Below are 20,576 nucleotides of genomic sequence, written 5' to 3' on the forward strand. Positions count from 1 at the left end.
CATGGGAAGTGGACAGTGGCAGGAAAATTATTAAGGAAATACTTGCTCCCTGTATAACTTGTAGGAAGATCGGAAACACCTTTATATAAACCACATTTACAGTTTCACTGAACTCTGGAATTCTACATAATGGTGGCAAATGTGGGAATATGGAGTTAGGATCCAGATCAGCCATGATCTCATTGAATGGAGGAGCAGGCTCGAGTGACTGAATGGCCTTCTCCTGTGCCCGAGGGCTGAATGGCCTCCTCCTGTGCTCGAGGGCTGAATGGCATCCTCCTGTGCCCAAGGAACTGAATGGCTTCCTCCTGTGCCCGAGGGGCTGAATGGCCTCCTCCTGTGCTCGAGGGGCTGAATGGCCTCCTCCTGTTTCTATGTTATCACTGGATAAACTTGCTGATGCACTGTGGTGCCCCATGCGTTTACATTAAACACATAAAAGGATTTTAGTTTGGGTTGAAACTAACAAAAGCTGCATTGCAAATACAATGTCAGACATTTGTGACTTTTATAAAGACCATCCTTCTGGTGCCTATAATTGTCTGTTATTCTCCTTTTCTAGCTCGCCAGCCTGACCAATGATGGAGAGGCTTCTCTTCCCTCTGCTGGTGCTCAGTGTAGCCGTGAAGGCCCAACTCTGCCCCAAACGCTGCATCTGCCAAAACCTCTCCCCTTCCCTCTCCATCCTCTGCGCCAAGACCGGCCTGCTCTTTGTGCCTCCGGTCATCGACAGGAGGACTGTGGAGCTGCGTCTGACCGACAACTTCATCACCACCGTGCGGAGGAAGGACTTTGCCAACATGACAAGCCTAGTCCACCTCACGCTGTCGAGGAATACAATCAGCCAGATCATGCCGCTGACCTTTGGCGACCTGCGGGGTCTCAGAGCCCTGCACCTGGACAGTAACAGACTCACCATCGTCAACCAGGAGCACTTCAATGGTCTGGTCAATCTCCGGCACCTGATCCTCAGCAACAACCAGCTGCATTATATTTCTGCCAGCTCTTTTGATGACTTTGTGACCTCTCTTGAAGATCTGGACCTCTCTTACAACAACTTACAGAATCTGCCTTGGGAAACTATTGGGAAAATGACTAATGTTAACACACTCAGCCTGGACCATAATCTGATTGACTTTGTCCCCGAAGGGACCTTTTCCAACCTTCACAAGCTGGCTCGCTTGGACATGACCTCCAATAAACTTCACAAGTTGCCCCCTGATCCCTTGTTTCTCAGAGTTCAAATGTACGCAAAAACAAAAGGGTCGCCACTGTCATCTCTGGTCCTCAGCTTTGGCGGGAACCCACTGCACTGTAACTGTGAGCTACTCTGGTTGAGGCGCCTCACCAGGGAAGATGACCTGGAGACTTGCGTCTCGCCATCTCACTTAATGGGTAAATATTTCTGGTTCATCCCCGAGGAGGAGTTCATCTGCGACCCTCCACTCATCACTCGACACACCTCCAAGACCTTTGTCATGGCCGGTCAAAGAGCCACGTTGAAATGTAAAGCGGTGGGGGACCCTGATCCGTCCATTCACTGGACTTCACCAGAAGGACGGCTGATCTCCAATTCATCCAGGGCCACCACCTATGAAAATGGCACGCTGGACATCCTGATCGCCACCCCTAAAGACAGCGGAATGTTCACTTGTTTCGCCTCCAATGCTGCCGGGGACTCCATGGTAGAAGTGGAGTTGATCGTTAATCCTCTCCCCCATTTTGCCAACGGCACAAATAACATCAAAGAACCGGATCCTGGTTCGTCCGATATCACCACCTCCGCCAAGTCCGGCTCCCCATCTGTTGCTAATGACACAAAGACCCCGCAGGAGAAGAAGGTCCTCGCAACTGACCTCACCTCGACCTCGGTCCTGATTCGCTGGCCGTCGCAGCGTAACATCCCAGGGATCCGTATGTACCAGGTCCAGTATAACAGCTCCTCCGATGATGCACTCATTTACAGGTAAACGCAACACTGAGCATTTGTTATTTTCCCACAGCAACACGTACGACAGAATTCAGGACAAACTCACCAAGGTAATATTCGGAGGCTGCCGTATTGAGGAGTAATCTGAAAAACTCTGCTAAGTACTTGGACCAAATGTGGAGCAGAAAAGATTTACCAGAATGGTTCCCGGGGATGAGGGACTTCTGTGACGGGGAGAGACTGGAGAAGCTGGGGTTGTTCTCCTGGGAGCAGAGAAGGTCGAGAGGAGATTTGATCGAGGTGTTCAAAATCACGAGGGACCTGGTCAGAATAGATAGAGAGAAACTGTTCCCATTGGTGGAAGGGTCGGGAACCAGAGGACACAGATTTAAGGCGATTGGCAGAAGAACCAAAGGTGACATGAGGGAAAGCCTTTTATGCAGCGAGTGGTTAGGATCTGGAATGCACTTCTATTGGAAATTGCAGAATTTGCATTAAAAGTTGTTAATTGCGAAGATTTAATGAATGCATTTTATAATTAAAATAAGCCAGTTATACTGCTGCTGTCCAGCCAATGTGAGCCAGTTTCATAGGCCCAATACTGGTGATGTAACCTCAGCAATGAGGTCAGGGATTGGTACCAAAGCCGAGATATGCAGTATAACTTCAGTCAAATGCAAAGCCAAGTTTTCAAAGTTCCTAGGAGGTTTAAATTGATATTTATAAATGTCAGTATTATTTATTTTAATGTTAGCTCTCTTTGAGCGATGTAATTTAATTAGCGAGTGAGCATTGATGCTTGTGTGAAACGACACTGCCGAGCAGGGTATGATGTACAGTCAGCAGTATATCTCTTGTCATTTGGATATCTGAGTGCGACAGGCACAGCAGTATAGTGAGCCCCGAAGATGTTTTATTGCCGGGCTGTGCAATGCAATGTAACAGGCAGTGCCATGATTTGTAGCTGTGGTTCAATGTCACGCAGCGCTAATGACAGGCCACAGTCAGGGCGCTGGAGAGAGGCACTGAGGAAGTCTCGGGCGCTTCTCTGTGAGTGACGAAGGGAAAGTAGCCTGATGGGAAGTGCGGCAAGAATGGTCGCTAGGACACCATCGCATATTTCTTTAATAAATCTTGCAGCAGGCTATCCAGTGTAAGTTCGGCGGGAGAAAAACTGCAGGGCTACGTGGAAAGGGCAGGGGAGTGGGACTGGCTGAGGTGCTCTTGTAGCAAGCGGGCACGGGCTCGATGGGCTGAATGGCCTCCTTCTGTGCTGTAACCGTTCTATGATTTTATTCAACACAGCCCACTCGCCAATGCAAACTCCAAGGCCTTTCACTACAATCAGGTCAGCTGAGCAGGGGCTCAGAACTCAAATAAACTGCACAAGGGTGACTTGTTTCCCTGAGCAGATGGGTCAATAACAAGGGGCCACAGATTTAAACTGATGGGTAGGAGGTTTAGAGGAGATTTGAGGAGAAATATCTTCACCCAGAAGGTGTTGGGGGTCTGGAACTCACGGCCTGAAAGGGTGGTAGAGGCAGAAACCCTCACCATATTTAAAAAGTACCTGGATGTGCACCTGAAGTGCCGTAACCTGCAGGGCTATGGACCGAGAGCGGGAAAGTGGGATTAGGCTGGGTAGCTCTTGGTCGGCCAGCGCGGACACGATGGGCCGAATGGCCTCCTTCCATGCGGTAAATTTCTACGATTCTACGATAATCATTTGAATGAAGATTGTAAGGGGTGGTCTCGGGGGTCAGGTTCACCTCTGACCTTCTGACCGGTGCGAATCGCTCCCACTCCCTTGGGTTCTGGACTCTGGATTTATTTGGGGATGAGACAAAGTGCAAAAGACAACTGATTTGGTGCAAAAGAACTTTGATTGTATTTTCTTGTCTTTAATAACATGTCAAACTTATAATTGCTCTAATAAAGAACAATACATCACACATTCAAAGGGGTTACAGTGAATAATACACCTCCCACCTCCCAATATCTAACACTGACTAGATTAGACCCCAGGGCAGTTAGCGATAGTTCACGATTTCGGGGTTCGCTGGATTCTGTAGGTTCTGCTTGCCGTACCCCGAACGTCGGAGAAGACTTCTTACTGCACAATCTTCAGTTGGGTGGTGTCCGCTGATGCAGTAGGGCGCGTTTTCTTTCATTAGAAATAGGTTTAAAGCCTCTTTAGGTAATGTTTTCACCCGTTGGTAGTCAGGACTTAGATTGGAGAGTGGAAACTTTCGATTCTTCGGTTTCTTCCTTTTGGAGTTTTGTTTCGAAGTTGGTCGATCGCGGTGGTTTTGGTGGTACCACGAGATGACTGTGCTCGGTTGCTGCCGCGATGGTGATGTCCTTACTTCCTTTGACGATTTCAGGACGTCGAGACTGGAGAAGTTAGTTACAACTGCTGCAGTGGTCTCTCTCCCTTCTTGATGCTAAGTGTCCCTAGCAGTGTCTTCTGAGGCAGTAGCAAACCCTTTGTTAAAACAGGGCCCAGTTATACTGTGGGAGCTGTTCTAATCTTCACGCCAAATCAGCCCGGATTCTTTGTGTAATTTTTGGCGGGCTTGCTATTTCTTTGTCATATTTTGGTGGGCTCATTAAAATGTTAACTTTTCTCGGGTGTGCCAATCTTCTAAATCTGTTTCTTGATAGAAATATTAACTTGGTATTTGCAATTTCTGTCTGTGCTTGGGTTTTTTCATGCGGGTTGGGTGGGCCTTTGTTAAGTATATGCTGAAATGGCTTTCCAGATTCAGGCTGATAGTTAGCTATCTCTGGGTTAATTGTTGCTATGTTAATGTCTCCTGTGGAGAACGATTTTCGAGTATCCATAATTCTCCAGACAATTTGCTTTAGTTTCAATACCCCAGACAGCTTCAATACTCAAACTGGTTTCTTTGCAGGATAGCCATCCTTTAGTTCTCTAACCCGGCCCACACTGACTAAATGTTTCTCGTAAAATCCCAAATTCGATTAAAGTTCGTAGTTTCTTCCATGTGTACTTTAGGATATCAAACTTTCTGGTAGATAGTTCTAAATTAAATTTCCTTTCCAATAAGTCCAAAGACTGTTGGGGGGGGGGCAGTTTCCCATGAATTTTGCCCCCTTCAAGATGCAAAGTAATGGCCAAGCCATTTCTGTTCTTGAAGCAAGGTCATCAAGAGGAGTGGGAGAAAAATCCGACTGCAGTTCCCCGATGTCTAGTTTATCACACAATCATTTGTAAAACAAACTCTTCCATCCAGTACCCGCCATGAAGATTGTTGTATTAAACCCAGATTTATCGACTCGTTTTCACCCCTCTTGCAGAGGTCACATTGAGGGAGATGGGAAATCCTCAATAAGCATTGAGGTCAAAAGAACAATTTCAACATCTGTATGAGACACACATTCCCCAATCAAAAGGCTACAGCATTTCACCCCAGGCATTGCAAGTGTGCATTTGTCAGCTAAGTGGCAACTCTGAAAATCTCACGGTAATTTTGAGACCATGAAAAGAAAGAAAAGAATGACTTGCATTTCTATAGCACCTTTCACGACCACCGGACGTCCCAAAGCGCTTTACAGCCAATGAAGTGCCTTTGGAGTGTAGTCACTGTTGTAATGTGGGAAACGAGGCAGCCAAATTGCGCACAGCAAGCTCCCACAGACAGCAATGTGACAATGACCAGATAATCTGTTTTTCTAGATATGTTGATCGAGGGATAAATATTGGCCCCAGGACACCGGGGATAACTCCCCTGCTCTTCTTCGAAATAGTGGCCTTGAGATCTTTTACATCCACCTGAGAGAGCAGACGGGGCCTCGGTTTAACGTCTCATTCGAAAGGCATAAGAACAGAAGAGCAAAAGAAATAGGAGCAGGAGTAGGCCATAAGGCCCTTCGAGCCTGCTCCGCCATTTAATACGATCATGGCTGATCTGATCATGGACTCAGCTCCACTTCCCCACCCGCTCCCCATAACCCCTTATCCCTTTATTGTTTAAGAAACTGTTTATTGCTGTCTTAAATTTATTCAATGTCCCAGCTTCCATAGCTCTCTGAGGCAGTGAATTTCACAGATTTACAACCCTCTGAGAGAAGAAATTTCTCCTCATCTCAGTTTTAAATGGGCGGCCCCTTATTCTAAGATCATGCCCCCGAGTTCTAGTCTCCCCCATCAGTGGAAACATCCTCTCTGCATCCACCTTGTCAAGCCCCCTCATAATCTTATATGTTTCAATAAGATCACCTCTCATTCTTCTGAATTCCACTGAGTAGAGGCCCAACCTACTCAACCTTTCCTCATAAGTCAACCCCCTCATCCCCGGAATCAACCTAGTGAACCTACTCTGAACTGCCTCCAAAGCAAGTATATCCTTTCGTAAATATGGAAACCAAAACTGCACGCAGTATTCCAGGTGTGGCCTCACCAATACCTTATATAGCTGCAGCAAGACTCCCCTGCTTTTATACTCCATCCCCTTTGCAATAAAGACCAAGATACCATTGGCCTTCCTGATCACTTGCTGTACCTGCATACTATCCTTTTGTGTTTCATGCACAAGTACCCCCAAGTCCCGCTGTACTGCAGCACTTTGCAATCTTTCTCCATTTAAATAATAACTTGCTATTTGATTTTTTTTCTGCCAAAGACTAATTCCAGGGATGGCTGTATTGTCATATGAGGAGAGACTGGATCAACTGGGCCTGTATTCACTGGAGTTTAGAAGGATGAGAGGGGATCTCATACAAATGTATAAGATTCTGACGGGACTGGACAAGTTAGATGCGGGAAGAATGTTCCCGAAGTTGGGGAGGTCCAGAACCAGGAGACATTGTCTTCGGATAAAGGGTAGGCCATTTAGGATTGAGATGAGGAGATACTTCTTCACTCAGAGAGTTGTTAACCTGTGGAATTCCCTGCCGCAGAGAGTTGTTGATAGCAGTTCATTGGATATATTCAAGAGGGAGTTAGATATGGCCCTTACGGCTAAGGGGATCAAGGGGTATGGAGAGAAAGCAGGAAAGGGGTACTGAGGGAATGATCAGCCATGATCTTATTGAATGTTGATGCAGGCTCGAAGGGCCGAATGGCCTACTCCTGCACCTATTTTCTATGTTTCTATGTTTCTATGACTTCACACTTTCCAACATTATACTCCAACTGCCAAACTTTTGCCCACTCACTTAGCCTGTCTATGTCCTTTTGCAGATTTTGTGTGTCCTCCTCACACATTGCTTTTCCTCCCATCTTTGTATCGTCAGCAAACTTGGCTACATTACACTAGGTCCATTCCTCTAAGTCGTTAATATAGATTGTAAATAGTTGGGGTCCCAGCACTGATCCCTGCGGCACCCCACTAGTTACTGATTGTCAACCAGAGAATGAACCATTTATCCCACCTCTCTGTTTTCTGTTAGTTAGCCAATCCTCTATCCATGGTAATATATTATCTCCAACCCCGTGAACTTTTATCTTGTGTAGTAACCTTTTATGTGGCACCTGGTCAAATGTCTTCTGGAAGTCCAAATACACCACAACTACTGGTTCCCTTTTATCCACCCAGGCATCTACGACAGTGCAGCACTCCCTCAGTACCGCCCCTCCGACAGTACAGTGCTCCCTCAGTACTGCCCCTCCGACAGTGCAGTGCTCCCTCAGTACTGCCCCTCCGACAGTGCGGTGCTCCCTCAGCACTGCTCCTCCGACAGTGTGGCGCTCCCTCAGTACTGCCCCTCCGACAGTGCGGCACTCCCTCAGCACTGCCCCTCTGACAGTGAGGCGCTCCCTCAGTACTGCCCCTCCGACAGTGCAGCACTCCCTCAGCACTGCCCCTCCGACAGTGCGGCACTCCCTCAGCACTGCCCCTCCGACAGTGCGGCGCTCCCTCAGCACTGCCCCTCCGACAGTGCGGCACTCCCTCAGCACTGCCCCTCCGACAGTGCGGCACTCCCTCAGCACTGCCCCTCCGACAGTGCGGCACTCCCTCAGCACTGCACTGGAGTGTCAGCCTAGATTTTTGTGTTCAAGTCCATGGAGTGGGACTATGAATCCACAATCTTTGGACTGAGAGACGAGAGTGAGATTGCTGCTCATTGAGGCACACTGGAAGAGTTTGACTTTAGCCTAATGTTCTTGGGGCACGGTGTCTTGCCAATGCTAGTCGACCGGGCCACGAAAAATCCGTGTCAGGGCACTGTCTTCCATCACGTCTCCCAGAGAATTTTCAACTCCTGACATCAGCAGAGATATCTATCTGGGCGATTTGAACAAGCGTGTTCACTAGTGTGTTCTTTAAGTGAGAATTAAGATCTAATTATAATTGTAGAAATAGGGAAAGTTCCAAATGCTTCTTAAATGAGAGGCTCTGCAAAATAAGTTTTCACTAAGCGTCTTAGCAAGGTGCAGGTGGTAATGAGCTGCGATTGTCTGCAATGGATGGACGGAATGAGGCTTGTGATTGGTGGGCTGCTGCTGACAACGTGGTCACTTACCGTGTGAAGGAGAGGACCACCTGTCAGGGATGGAGGGAGAATGGATATCGTCCACCTCGACAAAATATTGGTCCAACGTGGGGGTGGGCCCATACATTACAGAACCACTGCAATATGGGAAAGGTCACGGAAATGGGATTAGTCATCGGCATGATCAGCCGAAAGGCCTCCTCCTCGATTGTCATTCTGATTTATAGAAACATAGAAAATAGGTGCAGCAGTAGGCCATTCGGCCCTTTGAGCCTGCACCACCATTCAACATGATCATGGCTGATCATTTCCTCAGTACCCCTTTCCTGCTTTCTCTCCATACCTCTTGATCCCTTTAGCCATAAGGGCCACATCTAACTCCCTTTTGAATATGTCTAACGAACTGGCCTCAACAACTTTCTGTGGTAGAGAATTCCACAGGTTCACCACTCTCTGAGTGAAGAAGTTTTTTCCTCATCTCGGTCCTAAATGGCTTACCCCTGTACCTTAGACTGTGACCCCCTGGTTCTGGACTTCCCCAACATCGGGAACATTCTTCCTGCATCTAACCTGTCCAATCCCGTCTGAATTTTACATATCTCTATGAGATCCCCTCTCATTCTTCTAAACGCCAGTGAATACAAGGCTAGTCGATCCAGTCTTTCTTCATATGTCAGTCCTGCCATCCCGGGAATCAGTCTGGTGAACCTTCGCTGCACTCCCTCAATAGCAAGAATGTCCTTTCTCAGATTAGGAGACCAAAACTGTACACAATATTCAAGGTGTGGCCTCACCAAGGCCCCGTACAACTGTAATAAGGCCTCCCTGCTCCTATACTCAAATCCTCTTGCTAGTAAGGCCAACATGCCATTTGCCTTCTTCACCACCTGCTGTACCTGCATGCTAACTTACAATGATTGATGTACCATGACACCCAGGTCTCATTGTACCTCTCCTTTTACTAATCTGTCACCATTCAGATAATAATCTGCCTTCCTGTTTCAACCACCAAAGTGTATAACCTCACTTTTATCAACATTATACTGCATCTGCCATGTATTTGCTCACTCACATAACCTGTCCAAGTCACCCTGCAGCCTCTTAGCATCCTCCTCACAGCTCACACTGCCACCCAGCTTAGTGTCATCTGCAAATTTAGAGATATTACATTCAATTCTTTCGTCTAAATCATTAATGTATATTATAAATAGCTGGGGTCCCAGCACTGAACCCTGCGGCACCCCACTAGTCACTGCCTGCCATTCTGAAAAGGACCCGTTTATTCCTACTCTTTGCTTCCTGTCTGCCAACCAGTTCTCTATCCACATCAATACATTACCCCCTATACCATCTCTTGTGTGGGGCCTTGTCAAAAGTCTTTTGAAATTCTAAATACACCACATCCACTGGCTCCCCCTTGTCTACTCTACTGGTTACATCCTCAAAAAATTCTAGAAGATTTCCCTTTCATAAATCCATGCTGACTTGGACCGATCCTGTCACTGCTTTCCAAATGCGCTGCTATTACATCTTTAATAATTGATTCCAACATTTTCCCCACCACCGATGTCAGGCTAACCGGTCTATAATTACCCGCTTTCTCTCTCCCTCCTTTTTTAAAAAGTGGTGTTACATTAGCTACTCTCCAATCCATAGGAACTGATCCAGAGTCTATAGAATGTTGGAAAATGACCACAAATGCATCTACTATTTTTTTAGGGCCACTTCCTTAAGTACTCTGGGATGCAGATTATCAGGCCCTTGGGATTCATTGGCCTTCAATCCATCAGTTTTCCTAACACAATTTGCTGTCAAATAAGGATTTCCTTATTGGTGTGTATATCAATGTAACTGTGGTGTGTATATTGGTGTAACTCTGGTGTGTATGTTGGTGTAACTCTGGTGTGTATATCGGTGTAATTGTGATGTGTACATGAGTATTAATTGGCTGCTGAATTTGCTCACGAAACAAGTTGGATTTCAAAGTAATAAATTGCAGGATTGAACCTGTTTGGGGTGAACTCTACCTGTATGAAATAGTCTGACCCTCATATCGTCCCCACAGTCTGGTTGGCCTTGGTCCCCATCAACCAAGCACTGACCAACCCATGTTTGATTCCCCACACTCCTCGCTCCATCATCAGCGACAGAGCCTTCAGTTAGTACACCTGCAATACCCTTCTCCAACCCTGCTGCCTCAGTACCTCTCTCCCCATTCAAAAACCTTCTCAAAATCTACCTCACTGACCTCAGCTTCAGTCACTTCCCTCCACACCTGATGGTTGTCTAATTCCCACCCTTGTGAGGCACCTCAGGTGGATTTGCTGCACTAGGGTGGTGGAGGCAGGCTCAATGGTATCTTTCAAAAGGGAGTTGGATAAGTATCTGAAGGAAAAATAATGGCAGGACTACGGGGAAAGGGCAGGGGAGTGGGGCTAGCTGAGAGTTGGCACGGGCTCGATGGGCCAAATGACCTTCCGTGCTGGAACCATTCTGTGATTCTCTGAACGGCGCGATGGGATTTGCGCTGGTCTCAACTGAAATCCAGAGACATGCCTTTTTCAGCCGGGGTCAATGGACACAGTTCAGAAGTTGAAACAGAGACACCCGGATAAAAGTTGAGAACCAATCAGTTTCTGAGCCCAGTGTGGAATCTCAGAGGTCACTGCTAAAGCAGGGCACTGCTACTTCATTCCTGCTTTCCATATCCTGTGATTTTGTTCCATCGCAGCAAGTTCAGAGTAGGAAGGGAGAAGCTGAGATACATCCAGAAGTAGTGATACCAGGGTTGTTTTTTGCAAGGCTGTAGATCAGAGGAGGAGAGGCTGAGGGACAGGAAGGAATGAGTTGGTGTAGCAGAAAGTGGAATGATTCCAAACTGCAATATTGTGAGGAAGCGAGGATGAGGATGGTGTGAAATAGTGCACTTGCAGCTTGGCAAGAATGTTCAGTATTGAGGTATCGACCTAAAGACCAGACAATGATGTGATAGATTGTTCCAGCTTTTATGAGAGGGGCATTCAGCTGAGTCATCTTCACAAGAAGGATTACTGAGCCTTGTGTGAGCCGTGGAAATGGTCAATACATCGCAGACATTTTAAACTGACAGACGCTCTTTAGCAACACGAGTTCTGAATGGATAGCTCCTCACGCAGTAACCAATCATATCTTATGGCAATGTCTCCACAAGATCCTGCAAATCCCCTGGGAGGACAACACCAATGTTAGCGTCCTCGACCAGGCCAACATCCCCAGCATTGAAGCACTAACCACACTCGCCCAGCTCTGCTGGGCAGGGCCATATTGTCCACACGCCCGACATGAGACTCCCAAAGCAAGTGCTCTACTCAGAACTCCTTCACGGCAAACAAGCCAAAGGTGGGAGGAGGAAACGTTTCAAGGACACCCTCAAAGCCTCCTTGATAAAGTGCGACATCCCCACTGACACCTGGGAGTCCCTGGCCAAAGACCGCCCTAAGTGGAGGAAGTGCATCCAGGAGGGCGCTGAGCACCTCGAGTCTCGTCGCCGAGAGCATGCAGAAACCAAGCGCAGGCAGCGGAAGGAGCGTGTGGCAAACCAGTCCCACCCTCCCCTTCCCTCAACCACTGTCTGCCCCACCTATGACAGAGTCTGTGGCTCTCGTATTGGACTGTTCAGCCACCTAAGGACTCATTTTTAAAGTGGAAGCAAGTCTTCCTTGATATGATGATGATGATGATGATTTATGGCCATTTATATACAACAACTTGCATTTTTATATAACATCTTTAATGTAGTTAATTATCCCAAGATGCTTCACAGAAGCGTTATCAGACACAAATTGACAGCAAGCCAAAGAAGGAGACACTAGGGCAGGTGACCAAAATCCTGGTCAGAGTTTTAGGGAGCGTCTTAAAGAAGGATAGAGAGAGGTGGAGAGATTTAGGATGGAAATTCCAGAGCTTGGGGCCCAGGCAGCTGAAGGCACAGCCATCAATGGCAAGGCAAAGGAATTCGGGAATGTACAAGAGGCCAGGATTAGAGGAAGGCAGAGTTCTCGAGGGGTTGTAGTGCTGGAGGAGGTTACAGAGATTGTGAACCTGATGTGATGCCTTCGGATAACATTGCTGAGGGGCAGCCTGTGGATAAAGAAGATAAAGGGAACAAGGATAGATCTCTGGGGGACTCCAGAACTAACAGTGCTGGGAGACAAGTCTCTTGCTCCCAAAACAAACAAACCAAAAAAAGTTCAAACACATGAACGGGTTCATTTATAAAAGATAAGATGTTACTTGTATTCACTTCCTAGACACTTTTTTTAATAAGTGACTGAATCAAGACTATTATAAATCACACCATGAAATATACAAGGTCTATTTATAAATCATTCAGTGTTTCAATAAAATCTTCTTGCATCCGTTCATACATATTTAACAGAAGCTATTCCTCGGGTTGCCAGGGCTGTGGTCCATCCAACAGATAATGGGAGCAGGATGCTAATGATCAGGCTGCATCACGGAGACAAGGTGTCGGATGGTGCCAGTCCTCCCCAGATGCTCAGAAAGAGCACTGACTCCGACGAACAGGCCAAATCCCCAGTCCATGCTGCTCTCGATCATCCGGGACAGTGTCCCAGAGTTGCTGCCAAGGGTAAAGATTTAACATCATTGGTAGAAGGATTAGCAGGGAGTTGAGGAGAACTGTATTCACCCAGACGGCGGTGGGGGTCTGGAACTCACTGCCTGAAAGGGTGGCAGAGGATGGCCAAGGAAACTAAGATTGAATCAGGGTCAGGGACTCAATAAATTTAATGTCGTTAAAATAACAAATAATGACACTAAAGAGTGACAAGTCCCCAGGGTTTCTATCCCAGGGATTTACAGGATGCAGGTGAGCACACTGCAGATGTCCCAAGGATAATAAAGTTCTCTCGATTGAGGAACCGTTCCTTTAGATTGGAAAACTTTGCATGTCACTCCGCTATTTAAGGATGACGAGAGGGGGAAACCAGGGAATTATAGACCAGTTAGCCGAACGTCTGTTGTGGGGAAATTGCTGGAGTCGATAATTAAGGGTAGGGTGAGTGAACACCTTGAACATTTTCAGGTATCAGAGAGAACCAGCATGGATTTGTGAAAGGCAGGGCATGCCTGACAAATCTGACTGAAGATTTTGAGGAGGTGTCTAAAGTAGTGGGCAGGGCAATGACTATGGATGCTATTTATATGGCCTTCCAGAAGGTATTTGATAAAGTTGAACATAAGACTGTAACTAAATTATTAACCTGGTTAGGAACTTGACTGAGTGTTAGGAAACAGAGTAGAGAGAATAGGCAGGTACTCAAATCAACGGATGTGACTACTGGTGTCCCGCAGGGATCTCTGTTGGGGCCTCAACTGTTCACAGTTTTTAATTAACGACTTAGATGATGGCATAGAAAGTCATATATCCAAATTTGCTGATGACACAAAGTTGGGCTTTGTAGGCAGTGTAGATGATAACATAAAATTACAAAGGGATATGGATTGATTAAGTGAATCGGCAAAACTGTGGCAAATGGATTTCAATGTTGGCAAATGTGAGGTCATCCACGTTGGACCTAAAAAGGTCCTGCAAATCCCCTGGGAGGACAGGCGCACCAACATCAGTGTCCTCGCCCAGGCTAACATCCCCAGTATTGAAGCACTGATCACACTCGCTCAGTTTCGCTGGGCAGGCCACATAGTTCGCATGCTAGATACGAGACTCCCTAAGCAATTGCTCCCTAAGCAAACGAGCCAAAGGTGGGCAGCAGAATCATTACAAGGACACCCTCAAGGCCTCCCTGGTGAAGTGTGACATCACCACTGACACCTGGGAGGCCCTGACCGCAGACCGCCCGAGGTGGAGAAAGTCCATCCGTGAGCATGAAGAGGTCAGGTGCATGCAGCGGAAGGAGCGTGCGGCAAACCAGTCCCACCCACCTCCCCCCCCCTTCCCCCGACGAACGTCTGTCCCACCTGTGACAGGGTCTGTGGCTCTCGTATTGGACTGTTCAGCCACCAAAGAACTCACTTTTGGAGTGGAAGCAAGTCTTCCTCGATTCCGAGGGACTGCCTATGATGATGAAAAAAGGATAGAACAGGGTACTTTCTAAATAGTGAAAAGCTAAAAACAGTGGCAGCCCAAAGGTCCAGGTACATCGATCATTAAAATACCATGACCAATTACAGAAAATAATCAAAAAGACTAACGGAATGCTGGCCTTTATATCTAGAGGACTGGAATACAAGGGGGTAGAAGTTATGCTGCAGCTGTACAAAGCCCTGGTTAGCCCACAACTGGAGCACTGTGAGCAGTTCTGGGCCCACACCTGTGAGTGTTTGATGGGACAATGTAGAGGGAGCTTTACTCTGTATCTAACCCCCTGTACCTGCCCTGGGAGTGCTTGATGGGACAGTGCACTGTGAGCAGTTCTGGGCCTCACTCCTGAGGGAGGGTATATTGGCCTTGGAGGGAGTGCAGCGTAGGTTTATCAGAATAATACTCGGACTCCAAAGGTTAAATTATGAGGGGAGATTACACAAACTGGGGGTGTATTCCCTGGAATTTAGATGATTAAGGCGTGATCTGATCAAAGGTTTCAAGATATTAAGGGGAATGGATAGAGAGAAACTATTCCCGATGGTTGGGAATTCTTGGACTCGGGAAAATTAGAGCCAGACCTTTCGGGAGTGAAATTAGGAAACACTTCTACACATGGAGGGTGGTAGAGGTTTGGAACTCTCTTTTGCAAATTGCAATTGATGCTGATCAATTGTTAATTTTAAATCTGAGATTGATAGCTTTTTGTTAACCAAAGGTATTAAGGGCAATGGGCCAAAGGCGGGTAGATGGAGTTAGGTCGCAGATCAGCCATGATCTCATTGAATGGCGGAACAGGCTCGAGGGGCCGAATGGCCGACTCCTGCTCCTAATTCTTATCTTCTTATGATCTTATTGAATGGTGGAGCAGGCTCGAGGAGCTGAATGGTCAACTCCTGTTCCTATGATCCGAGAAGCAGAAACCCTCATTGCATTCAAAAAGTATTGAGATGTGCACCTGAAGTGCTGTAATCTACAAAGTTATGGACTCCGAGCTGGAAAGTGGGATTAGGCTGGATAGCTCTCTTTTGACCAGCAAAGACATGAGGGGCTGATTGGCCTCCTTCTATGATTCTATGTTTCCACCCAGTTACAGCGGACAATCAGGGAAACTCCCACAGCCAAGCTACACTCCTGCTTTCTATCAAGTGACTCCTCATGGAAATTGCCTGTGTCGGGCAAGGAGACCACTGGGATTTGGTTGTGACGTCCCCACCGGCAGATTTCTTCTTGATACTCACTAACGAGGATCACAAATGAAGAGCAACCACTTGGATGAGTGCTGGTGGATGGTGAGCGTCGGTCAGACCACCCAGAGGCGGTAGGGTGGGAGTTCACCTTGGGCAGTTGCGCAAAATGTGTGCCGGCCAATCGATGGCCAGTTGTGAACTTTCATCGAAGAGACTGGAACAGAAACTTGGCCAGAGAGTAAAACTGCCCATCGGTTCACCAGCGCCTCGAGAGGAGAGGCAAAAATTGGAGGGAAACTTATCTTAATTGCTTCTTTTGCAGCCATATCCGGATTTACAGAGAGGGCAGAGCCATGAAAGGCAGACTGTGGTAATCGGCAGTGCATTAAACATGATGAAGGATGGTACAGGCTCAGTGATGACACGAGGAGAACGGAATGGCTTGCTGAGCCCTCAGGGCAAAAGAAGGTTGAGATTATAGGTTGTCATTGCCAGAGCCCACACAACCATAATTCAGGGCATCAAAATGTCAAACTCCTGCTGTATGTAATTAGTAATGAGAAGGAACTAGATCAGATGGAGTGTCTCCCTTGATCCCAAAGCCTGAACTCTAAGTCAGGTAAGTTACAGACAGCCATGACATGCTTCATGTGCTTGACTCTCGTGTACCATCAAGGAAAGGCTGTCTCAAATTAGCTCCTGGCCATTCCTGTCTGGGTTCGAACTTATGGAATGGTCTCAACATCCTGACACTCTGACACTCCACCGATGGTTAATAACTGCACCGACCCGGCAGCTGGCTTCATTTAGGGCAGCGATGGGAATTCTATCTGCAATGTATTGGCTTCATGGGTTCTTTGCTTAAGAATTCACAGCAACACATTGCTATTAAGAACGAGTGGGTTTATCAGCAAAGGTTTAACAATCACACTACACATTAACGATTCATCCACCAGGCTCACAACCACCTGCCCCATCGTGGATCCCCGCAACCCAACTGGCTGGGGTTTTATTGAGTCTTGTGAACACCATGTGACTGGCTAAGCCACTCACAGTGCAATAGCTCTACAAACCTGTGAGCATACTCATAGGTACAGATATAGCACTGTCCTGGAATAGGGAGGTGAAGATTTGGCCAGGACCCCTGGTCACTATAAAGATATCCTCAGTGGAGTGAGGATAGCTTTAGGAATGCTGTGATGTCCTCTGTGAAGAACAGCCGAGGGATGGTCACTGACCTGGGCTAATACTTGGACAATGTGCCTGAGATCTGATAGAGTCAGTGGAACTAAGCATGCTACAGTAACTCTGGGACTGTCCCTGATACAGTAACTCTGGCACTGTCCCTGATACAGTAACTCTGGCACTGTCCCTGAAACAGTAACTCTGGCACTGTCCCTGAAACAGCAACTCTGGGACTGTCCCCGATACAGTAACTCTGGCATTGTCCCTGAAACAGTAACTCTGGCACTGTCCCTGAAACAGCAACTCTGGGACTGTCCCCGAGACAGTAACTCTGGCACTCTGTCCCTGATACAATAACTCTGGCACTGTCAGTGATATAGTAACTCTGGGATTGTCCCTGATACAGTAATTCTGGCACTCTCCCTGATACAGTACCTCTGGCACTCTGGCCCTGATACAGTAACACTGGGACTGTCCCTTATACAATAACTCTGGCACTCTGTCCCTGAAACAGTAACTTTGGCACTGCCCCTGATACAGTAACTCTGGGACTGTCCCTGATACAGTAACTCTGGGACTGTCCTTCACACAGTAACTCTGGCACTCTGTCCCTGATACAGTAACTCTGGCATTGTCCCTGATACAGTAACTCTGACACTGTCGGTGATACAGTAACTCTGGGAATGTCCCTGATACAGTAACTCTGGGACCGTCCCTTATACAGTAGCTCTGGCACTGTGGCCCTGATACAGTAAATATGGGGCTGTCACTGATACATTAACTCTGGGGCTGTCTCTGATACAATAACTGTGGGACTGACCTCATACAGTAACTCTGGCACTCTGTCCATGATACAGTAACTCTGGCACTGTGGCCCCGATACAGTAAATCTGGGGCTGTCACTGATACAGTAACTCTGGGACTGTCGCTGATACAGTAACTCTGGCACTCTGTCCCTGATACAGTAACTCTGGCACAGTCCCTGACACAGCAACTCTGCGACTGTCCCTGATACAGTAACTCTCTCACGCTGTCCCTGATACAGTAACTCTGGCATTGTCGGTGATACAGTAACTCTGGGACTGTCCCTGATACAGTAACACTGGCACTCTGTCCCTGATACAGTAACTCTGGCACTCTGTCCCTGATACACTAACTCTGGGACTGTCCCTGAAACGTAGCTCTGGCACTGTCCCTGATACAGTAACTCTGGCACTCTGTCCCTGATACAGTAACTCTGGGACTCTGCCCCTGAGACGGAAATTCTCGATCTGTCGCTGATACACAAACTCTGGGACTGTCCCTGATACAGTAACTCTGGCACTGACTCTGAAACAGTAACTCTAGCACTCTGTCCCTGATTCAGTAACTCTGGGACTGTCCCTGATATAGTAACTCTGGGACTGTCCCTGAAGCAGTAACTCTGGCACTGTCCGTAATACAGTAGCTCTGACACTGTTCCTGATATAGCAACTCTGGGACTGTTGCTGATACAGTAATTCTGGCACTGTCCCTGATACAGTAACTCTGGCACTCTGTCCCTTACACAGTAACTCTGGGACTGTCCCTGATACAGTAATTCTGGCACTGTCCCTGATACAGTAATTCTGGGACTGTCCCTGATACAGTAACTCTGGCACAGTCCCTGACACAGCAACTCTGCGACTGTCCCTGATACAGTAACTCTCTCACGCTGTCCCTGATACAGTAACTCTGGCATTGTCGGTGATACAGTAACTCTGGGACTGTCCCTGATACAGTAACACTGGCACTCTGTCCCTGATACAGTAACTCTGGCACTCTGTCCCTGATACACTAACTCTGGGACTGTCCCTGAAACGTAGCTCTGGCACTGTCCCTGATACAGTAACTCTGGCACTCTGTCCCTGATACAGTAACTCTGGGACTCTGCCCCTGAGACGGAAATTCTCGATCTGTCGCTGATACACAAACTCTGGGACTGTCCCTGATACAGTAACTCTGGCACTGACTCTGAAACAGTAACTCTAGCACTCTGTCCCTGATTCAGTAACTCTGGGACTGTCCCTGATATAGTAACTCTGGGACTGTCCCTGATGCAGTAACTCTGGCACTGTCCGTAATACAGTAGCTCTGACACTGTTCCTGATATAGCAACTCTGGGACTGTTGCTGATACAGTAACTCTGGCACTGTCCCTGATACAGTAACTCTGGCACTCTGTCCCTTCCACAGTAACTCTGGGACTGTCCCTGATACAGTAATTCTGGCACTGTCCCTGATACAGTAATTCTGGGACTGTCTCTGATACAGTAACTCTGGCACTGACCCTGATGCAGTAAATCTGGCACTCTGTCCCTGATTCAGTAACTCTGGGACTGTCCCTGATACAGTAACTCTGGGACTGTCCCTGATACAGTAACTCTGGCACTGTCCGTAATACAGTAGCTCTGACACTGTCCCTGATACAGCAAATCTGGGACTGTTGCTGATACAGTAACTCTGGCACTGTCCCTGACACAGTAACTCTGGCACTGTCCCTGATACAGTAACTATGGCACTCTGTCCCTGATACAGTAACTATGGGACTGTCATCATACAGTAACTCTGGCACTCTGTCCCTGATACAGTAACTCTGGCACTCTGGCCCTGATACAGTAACTCTGGGGCTGTCCCTGATACTGTAACTCTGGGACTGTCCCTGATACAGTACCTCTGGCACTCTGTCCCTGATACAGTAACTCTGACACTGTCCCTGATAGAATAACTCTGGCACTCTGTCCCTGAAACAGTAACTCTGGCACTCTGTCCCTGATACACTGACTCTGGGAATGTCCCTGATACAGTAACTCTGGGACTGTCCTTTATACAGTAACTCTCGGACTCTGTTCCTGATACAGTAACTCTGGGACAGACACCGATACAGTAACTCTGGCACTTTGTCCCTAATACAGTAACTCTGCGACTGTCCTTGATACAGTAACCCTGGCACTCTGTTCCTGATACAGTAACTCTGGGGCTGTCCCTGATCCATTAACTTTGGGACGGTCCCTGATACAGTAACTCTGGCACTGTCCCTGATACAGTAACTCTGGCACTCTGTCCCTGAGACAGTAACTCTGGGACTGTCCCTGATACAGTAAATCTGGGTCTGTCGTTGATACAGTCACTCTGGCACTCTGTCTTTGATACAGTAATTCTGGCACTGTCAGTGATACAGTAACTCTGGGACTGTCCCTGATACAGTAATTCTGGCACTCTCCGTGATATAGTAACTCTGGCACTCTGTCCCTCATACAGTAACTCTGGCACTCTGTCGCTGATACAGTAACTCTGGGACTGTCCCTGATACAGTAATCCTGGGACTGTCCCTTATACAGTAACTCTGGCACTCTGTTCCTGAAACAGTAACTCTGGCCCTGTCCCTGATACACTAACTTGGGACTGTCCCTGATACATTAACTCTGGGACTGTCCTTCATACAGTAACTCTGGCACTCTGTCCCTGATACAGTAACTCTGGCACAGTCCCTGACACAGCAACTCTGGGACTGTCCCTGATACAGTAACTCTCTCACGCTGTCCCTGATACAGTAACTCTGGCATTGTCGGTGATACAGTAACTCTGGGACGGTCCTCATACAGTAACTCTGGCACTCTGTCCCTGATACAGTAACTCTGGCACTCTGGCCCTGGTACAGTAACTCTGGGGCTGTCCCTGATACATTACCT

General features: G+C 47.5%; 1 protein-coding gene across 1 annotated transcript; it reads left to right on the forward strand.

Annotated features, from left to right (window-relative positions):
• Positions 1–581: 581 nt before the first annotated feature.
• On the forward strand, positions 582–1,970 carry LOC139239051 (leucine-rich repeat and fibronectin type III domain-containing protein 1-like protein). Its single transcript, XM_070867556.1, has one exon. It carries the CDS (start codon positions 582–584, stop codon positions 1,968–1,970), a length of 1,389 nt encoding a protein of 462 aa, XP_070723657.1.
• The last annotated feature ends 18,606 nt before the right edge of the window (positions 1,971–20,576 follow it).

Source organism: Pristiophorus japonicus, chromosome 26 (genome assembly GCF_044704955.1).
Source record: "Pristiophorus japonicus isolate sPriJap1 chromosome 26, sPriJap1.hap1, whole genome shotgun sequence".
NCBI classification, from domain to species: domain Eukaryota; kingdom Metazoa; phylum Chordata; class Chondrichthyes; family Pristiophoridae; genus Pristiophorus; species Pristiophorus japonicus.

Bases quoted from the DNA above. Each gene is read 5' to 3' on its own strand.
- LOC139239051 (XM_070867556.1), top strand. From the start codon at position 582: ATGGAGAGGCTTCTCTTCCCTCTGCTGGTGCTCAGTGTAGCCGTGAAG.